The 8000-nt window shown below is 46.7% G+C and overlaps 1 protein-coding gene across 1 annotated transcript; it reads left to right on the forward strand.

Annotated features, from left to right (window-relative positions):
- Positions 1-207: 207 nt before the first annotated feature.
- Positions 208-8000, forward strand: LOC116039528 (sodium channel protein type 5 subunit alpha-like). The gene is made up of 5 exons (XM_031284361.2): positions 208-311; positions 1212-1349; positions 2040-2144; positions 2241-2511; positions 6260-8000. The coding sequence occupies exons 1-5, from the start codon at positions 276-278 to the stop codon at positions 7558-7560; spliced, it is 1851 nt and encodes a 616-aa protein (XP_031140221.1). The 5' UTR covers positions 208-275; the 3' UTR covers positions 7561-8000.

An 8000-nucleotide genomic window follows, 5' to 3' on the forward strand; every position in this document is an offset into this window, starting at 1 on the left:
CTGATTGGACGAACGCGTCACGTGGGTCTGGCTACTCCCGAATTTCAAAACGGCCATCTTGGCGGCTCATTGAGAATACGATCTTGTATTTTACGAAAATAGTTCACCGTAACGTGTTTCTGAAAACATTTTAAGAGAGAAATAGGCCGTGCAGCTGCTGAATCTGTCTTCATTTCAGATCTACAAAGGTCAGTTTAAAAGATTTTCGTCTACTTCTACAAGTAGTTAGTAACTCATGTTGTTGTTGTTTCTTCCAGGCAACCTTCAAAGGCTGGATGGACATCATGTATGCAGCGGTGGATTCACGAGCCGTAAGTTCAAGATTTTGTGTGTGTGTGTGTGTGTGTTCTTATTTAACTATATTAGTGGGGTCCAAAAACCGGGAATACAGTATACTTGTGGGGTCCGGACAGCTTTGTGGGGCCAAAATGCTGGACCCCACAAGTTTAAAGGTCTGTTTGAGGGTTAAGACTTGGTTTTAGGATTAGGGTTAGAATTAGGTTATGGTTAGGGTGAGGGTAAGGGTTAAGGTTAGGCATTTAGTGGTGATGGTTAAGGTTAGGGTAAGGGGCTAGGGAATGCATTATGTCAATGACGGGTCCCCACAAAGATAGTGCCACGCACTGTGTGTGTGTGTGTGTGTGTGTGTGTGTGTGTGTGTGTGTGTGTGTGTGTGTGTGTGTGTGTGCGCGCGCGTGCGCGTGTGCGTGTGTGTGTGTGTGTGTGTGCGTGTGCGCGTGTGTGTCTGTGTGTGTGAGAGAGAGCTAGCCCTAATATTTCAGCCTCATTTGTCCCCCAACTTTTTTGGCATTCCTTTCCACATTGTTAGTGGGTTTTTTTGACGTTTTTGTAGCTTCTCTTGTTGTTTGTGTCACTTTTTGTCAACGTGTTTGACGTTTTTTCAAAACTTTTGTCGTTTTTCTAGACATTTTAGCTACTTTTTTAGCCATTTTTCTCCGACATTTTGTCTCTTTTGCCGCTTTTTGTCCTCCCGTGTGTGTGTGTGTGTGTGTGTGTGCGTGTGTGTGTGTGTCACTGCCGCAGCAAACCCCAGGGGACACTGGCTTTGTTTGTTCGAGAGAGTCGGAAAGAGAGAGTGTTATGACAGTTACCCTCATTAACCATGAGATCATATCTGTGTGTGTGTGTGTGTGTGTGTGTGTGTGTGTGTGTGTGTGTGTGTGTGTGTGTGTGTGTGTTCCTGTGTTCAGGTGGAGGAGCAGCCTATCAAGGAGATCAATCTCTACATGTACCTGTACTTTGTCATCTTCATCATCTTCGGCTCCTTCTTCACCCTCAATCTCTTCATCGGTGTCATCATCGATAACTTCAACCAGCAGAAGCGAAAGATAAGTACCAGAGCAGAAACAAACAGACACAGCAACACTGTCTATTTATTTATTGATTGATTGATTGATTATATCCGATGCAGGTGAAAGGACTTAAACGACAGAGTTAACCGTGCTTAAAGATTTACAACCCGTTCTCACTCCGAACTCGTAAAATAAGGACGTTTGGACAGTGGCTGTCAGCGTCTGATGCGACGAAAAAGGCGTCTTTCAGCGTGTTTGTGTAACGCACCAGGGAGAGCAGCAGTTAGAGAGGATTTAGAGAGTAGTATGTAAGGAGGTTGGTTGGGGGGGGGATGGGTCAAACACAGGACTTTCACCCAGGAGAGAGGGGTTCACGTCCCGCTTGGCACGCTTGCTATAGTCGTTTATTTCTTTCCTCCCGCGTCACAGAACCGTACGCCCACCCACGACCTTTTCCTTAACATAACTGTGTCAAAAGGGACGGCAATAGTCCCGACCAAGCGTGTTTACTTATATCGCTAAAGGGACGACAATAGTCCCGACTAAGAACATTTACTTATAGCGCTAAAGGGACGGCAATAGTCCCGACCAAGCGCGTTTACTTATAGCGCTAAAGGAGACTTTTAGCGTCAATAAGAATGACAAAGGCACCTGACCAAGCGTCCACATTTTACGAGATGAGTGTGAGAACGTGTTGAGATTTACAACAGGACTTTGTTTCTCTACTTAGGAGGACAGGACATCTTCATGACGGAGGAGCAGAAGAAATACTACAACGCCATGAAGAAACTCGGCTCCAAGAAACCTCAGAAGCCCATCCCCAGACCTACGGTACCTACACACACAGATAAAAGTCTATCTAATCTAATGTAATAAACTAAATGTTGATTACTAAGAGAAACCAACCAACGCTCCGTCTCTCTCCAGAACTCTCTGCAGGGCTTCTTCTTCGACCTGGTGGCCAAGCAGGCGTTTGACATCATCATCATGGTGCTGATCCTGCTGAACATGATCACCATGATGGTGGAGACGGACGAGCAGTCGCCCCAGATGGAGTACATCCTGAACAACATCAACCTGGCCTTCATCATCATCTTCTCCTTCGAGTGCCTGGTCAAGATCGTGGCGCTGCGCTGCTACTTCTTCACCGTCGGCTGGAACATCTTCGACTTCGTGGTCGTCATTCTCTCCATCGTCGGTAAGTTTCAGACACGTCCCCCTTTCCCCCCCACCATAGGCGCCGAAAATACTGAGCATCCACGTGTGCCAGACTGCAAGTAGGCTACATTCATTCAAAGGTCCCATGACATGGTGCTCTTTGGATGCTTTTATATAGACCTTAGTGGTCCCCTAATACTGTATCTGAAGTCTCTTTTATATAGACCTTAGTGGTCCCCTAATACTGTATCTGAAGTCTCTTTTATATAGACCTTAGTGGTCCCCTAATACTGTATCTGAAGTCTCTTTTATATAGACCTTAGTGGTCCCCTAATACTGTATCTGAAGTCTCTTTCCCGAAATTCAGCCTTGGTGCAGAATTACAGCCACTAGAGCCAGTCCCACAATGATCTTTCCTTAGGATGTGCCATTTCTGTGTCTCTCATGGGCTGGCCAAATTCTCTGGGCGGGCAAAGCAGAGAAAGGGGAGGTAACCTTTCCCCTTATGACGTCATAAAGGGAAGATTCCAGATCGGCCCATCTGAGCTTTCATTTTCTCAAAGGCAGAGCAGGATACCCAGGGCTCGGTTTACACCTATCACCATTTCTAGCCACTGGGGGACCATAGGCAGGCTGGGGGAACTCATATTAATGTTAAAAAAGTGAAATTTTCATGCCATGGGACCTTTAAAATTACAACATTGCAGTTGGTGCTAAGTGGAGCGTCTGTCATATTGTGATTGGTTATGTCGCTGTCAGTCCCCTGCTCCATATCCTATCCACCAATCACAGCGTCTCTTGGATGAAAACGCCTCTTTGTTGCTATGACTAAACGGCCACTGTCCATTTCCTAAGGTTCTGAAATGCAAACATTTTTTGACTACTTTTTCTTTTTTAAAGGGCGTGCGCCCACGGAGGAAAACCTAAATCGGCACCGTGCATGCGTGCGTGCGTGTTGTTGCTGATGTAATGTGTCTGCCTCACAATTATCTGCCAACAAAGTTACCATCCAGTTGTTGGCCTTGATGTTTACCCTGCACCAAGGTCCTGTATGGTCGTATACAGTACCAGACACACACACACACACACACTCACACACACACACACACACACACACACACTCACACACACACACACACACACACATACACATTTCAAACACGTGACAGAACAGTTTGCAGAGGCAGCACAGAACCTAAGCAGGGAATTTAGCTATCAGTGTTGTGACAAGATTGTGTGTGTGTGTGTGTGTGTGTGTGTGTGTGTGTGTGTGTGTGTGTGTGTGTGTGTGTGTGTGTGTGTGTGTGTGTGTGTGCGTGCGTGCGTGCGTGCTTGTGTGTGTGTGTGTATGTGTGTGTGCACACCAGCCAACGAGGCTGCCTGAGGGAGGTGAAGGTAACGGCAGCAATCAGAGCTGCCAGAGGGCGGTCCCTGGAGACAAATCAAACATGATTGACCTGTTACATCAGCTGTGTGTGTGTGTGTGTGTGTGTGTGTGTGTGTGTGTGTGTGTGTGTGTGAGATGTCAGGATGGGGGGGTGATTGAGTTGATGTACAACGTGATGGTGATTCCCTCTCGACTCCCCCCTGCTCATCCCTTCCTTCAGCCATAACTCAGTGCAGGGAGACGGATGAAAGATCGAGGTGTTTGTGTGTGTGTGTGTGTGTGTGTGTGTGTGTGTGTGTGTGTGTGTGTGTGTGTGTGGTGTGGGGGGGGTCTGGTGTGGTGATGACAGGCCAGCTCCTCTTTGAGTTTATCATTCCCGGATAACAAGGAAAAGACGGATGAATTACAGTGTTTGACTTGCTGTTAGAGGGGAACGACGGCTCAGCCCTCCAGAAGCAATTACTCACGTTGTAATCGCATCAGACCTGCCACATAAAGACAGAAACATCCAAACGGAGAGCTTTTACATGATGTCACTCATACGAGTGTCCTCAAATAAGAAGAGAAAATCTTGGGCAACTAATAGTCTTCAGCTAATCGATTTTTAGCGACATGACTGCAAATAGTATCTCCTGTGTCAGATGAACTCAGTCCTGCAGGACGGCCTCTTAAAAATCATATTAATTCAATAAAAGATGAAAGCATGCTGGTGGTTATTATTGTGATGTCTCAGTCGAATCGTCGCAGTGTCTGAAAATGTGGTTATGAAATAAAGAAAAATAAACTATATGGGGGATGCTGAAAGTCAGATTTCACACAGAACTGCTTGTTGATTCCCAGTAAATCATTATTAATAAATAGCCTATTTTGGTTTAAATATCAGCCTGTCAACAATACTGTTCATAACAATTATGTTAAGTAGTACTCATGTGGACAAAAATCAGAAGTGCCGGTTAGGGATGGTCATCACCAGATGCCCCACACTGTCAGAAATAATGTGCAAAATGTGTACCTTAAGGGGTCAATGGGGCAGTACCTTCGATGGTACACCAATTGTACCCCTTTACAAGGGTACATACTGGAGCTAACCCCTCTAGGACTATGAATTTCAGAACTTCATAGTTTCCTTGACAGCCCTAAGGCTCTAGCCATCCCATCCCCCAACATAATTTTGGTCACACCATGGGTCACACACTGACATCTTTCTTATTGTACCCCTATATGTTCGAAAGATGGTACAGACATGGACCCTTTCTCACGTTAGTACCCTTTCAACCTAGAAAAAATACAAATGTGTACCTTATGGATCAGCTATGACCCTTTGCGGGTACATCACCAGCAGTTGTACCTCAGAAAACATAAATGGACCTCAACCGTACCTTTATTTCTGACAGTGCACGACACGATATCATCACGATACTTGTGTCTCGATACTTTATTATCACGATACTTGTGTCTCAATATATTACAGTATTGTGATTTGAAACATATTGCAATATTCTGCGATATGAATTGCAATTTATTCCCTTTTTCAAACTTCAAATTATGTTGCAGGAAGGAAAACTTTGTCAATGTCTGTTTTATCTAAAAAGATATATTTCTCTGTTTGTTAATCTCACTTCAGTTCTGTTGCTGCAAAGTCAAGTCAATTGATTTTATTGTTCTAGTACGAAAAGTTAAATTCTCATGATGCAATTTATATAATAATCGAGGTTCAACAATAAGCAATAGCTCGGCCAATAGGGAGGTGGGTTGGGAACTGGAGGGTTGCTGGTTCAAGTCCCCATACGGACCAAAGTATGGTGGTGGACAGGTAGCTGCAGAGGTGCAGGGTGCACTGGGCACTGCCAAGGTGCTGTTGAGCAAGACACCGAACCTCCAACATCTCTCCATCAGTGCACACAATAATAACAGTGAAAACATTGTAATTTCCCTTCTGGGATTAATAAAGTATAAATTATTATAATAAGGGTTGCCCGATGTCCCGGGGCAAATAAAATGCCACGTCGGGCAAGTAAATATAACAACCTAGTTGCCCGTTCAGGCATCATCGTATCATAAATGATGCCATTGTTCTGTTGTCCCGTCGGAGAACGCTTTTTCGAAGTTTTTGATATTTTTTTTTTACATTTTCTTTGATGTTTTTTTCACGTTTTGATGCTTTTTAACGGGCGTTAAAACCAATTTATATAGGGGCCAGTAAAAATGGACTTCGGGCACTGTGAAAAAAAAACCTTAACGTTAAACCCTGAAAAAAGATCAATACTTTGCGTCCGTGTATCAACACAGATACAAGACTCTAACTCCCAACAAACAAACTAATTGGAGGATTGTTGAAGGTTTATAAGATAGAAATGTGTGAGACACAATTTAAATTTTTTTCTTTTTCTCTTTTTTCCAGGTATCGTGCTTGCTGACATTATTGAGAAGTACTTTGTGTCGCCGACGCTGTTCCGAGTGATTCGACTGGCCCGTATCGGACGGGTTCTGCGTCTCATCAGAGGCGCTAAGGGCATCCGGACGTTACTGTTCGCCCTCATGATGTCCCTCCCCGCTCTCTTCAACATCGGGCTGCTCCTCTTCCTCGTCATGTTCATCTACGCCATCTTCGGCATGGCCAACTTCGCCTACGTGAAGCGACAGTCGGGGATCGACGACATGTTCAACTTTGAGACTTTTGGGAACAGCATGATCTGCTTGTTCCAGATCACCACGTCGGCCGGCTGGGACAGCCTGCTCAGCCCCATTCTCAACAACTCCCCTGAGGAGTGCAACGCCAACATCCCCCACACCGGCACAACCGTGCGCGGGAACTGCGGGAACCCGTCGGTGGGCATCACCTTCTTCGTCACCTACATCATCATCTCCTTCCTCATCGTGGTGAACATGTACATCGCCATCATCCTCGAGAACTTCAGCGTGGCCACAGAGGAGAGCACCGAGCCGCTGAGCGAGGACGACTTCGAGATGTTCTACGAGGTGTGGGAGAAGTTCGACCCCGAGGCCACGCAGTTCATCGAGTACGCTAAGCTGTCGGACTTTGCCGACTCGCTGTCGGAGCCGCTACGCATCAGCAAGCCCAATAAGATCAAGCTGATCTCCATGGACCTGCCTATGGTCAGCGGGGACAAGATCCACTGCCTGGACATCCTCTTCGCCTTCACCAAGCGCGTGCTGGGCGAGTCGGGCGAGATGGACGCGCTCAAGCAGCAGATGGAGGAGAAGTTCATGATGGCCAACCCATCCAAGATCTCCTACGAGCCGATCACGACGACTCTGAGGCGGAAACAGGAAGACGTCTCGGCCACGGTGATCCAGCGATGCTACCGCAGACACCTGGTGAGGCGGCAGCTGAAGGCCGCCTCCTACATGTACCGCCAGATCACCACGCCGCGGCACGCTGGCGAGGAAGACGGCGGCGAGGAAATGTTCGGGGAGGACGCGCCGGAGAAGGAAGGGCTCATCGCCGCCATGATGAGGGAAAACTACGGCTCCAGTTTGTTAGCGATCGAGCACTCCGAGACAGTTTCCTCCACGTCGTCACCACCGTCATACGACAGCGTGACGCGAGCCACATCGGAGATATTTCACCCGCTCGCCGCCAAGACAGAATCGATAGCTGCCGACACGGCAGGCAGCGAAGCGAGCGAACAATCCCCGTCGTTGGCCGGCCCTGACGGACGGCAGGAAAGTGTACCATAGCGGGAACCAAAAAGCAAAAAAAAATTAACAAATACAGATGAACTCGTGATGGGTGACGCCTGTTTGTTCTTTTGTTTACTGAATGTACCACTGAGGGGCCGCGGAGAGAAGCTATGACTATGAGCAAGGAACTGCGGGAGGATTCGAGCGAAGGAGCAAAACAAATTGGAATATTTACTACCTTTAATGTTACGTCCTGTTCCCTGCAGGGAGATTCCTGGACTTAACGTTTTCCAGAGTTTCTTAAAGGGAAGCAGAAAAACTGCAAAGACGGAAAGAAGGAAACCTTCTCGTCTGCCTTTATCAGAGTAAAAGACAGAATCGTAGATCCCTTTTCGACCCCTTGGGTCTCTCGTCGAGGGTTCAGGACACTGACTGACCTTTGACCTCAGCTACAAAAACAACTATATCAGATGTATCTATCATTTATTGGCCTGGAG

The sequence above is a fragment of the Sander lucioperca genome, chromosome 23 (assembly GCF_008315115.2).
Source record: "Sander lucioperca isolate FBNREF2018 chromosome 23, SLUC_FBN_1.2, whole genome shotgun sequence".
In the NCBI taxonomy this organism is placed as follows: Eukaryota; Metazoa; Chordata; class Actinopteri; order Perciformes; family Percidae; genus Sander; species Sander lucioperca.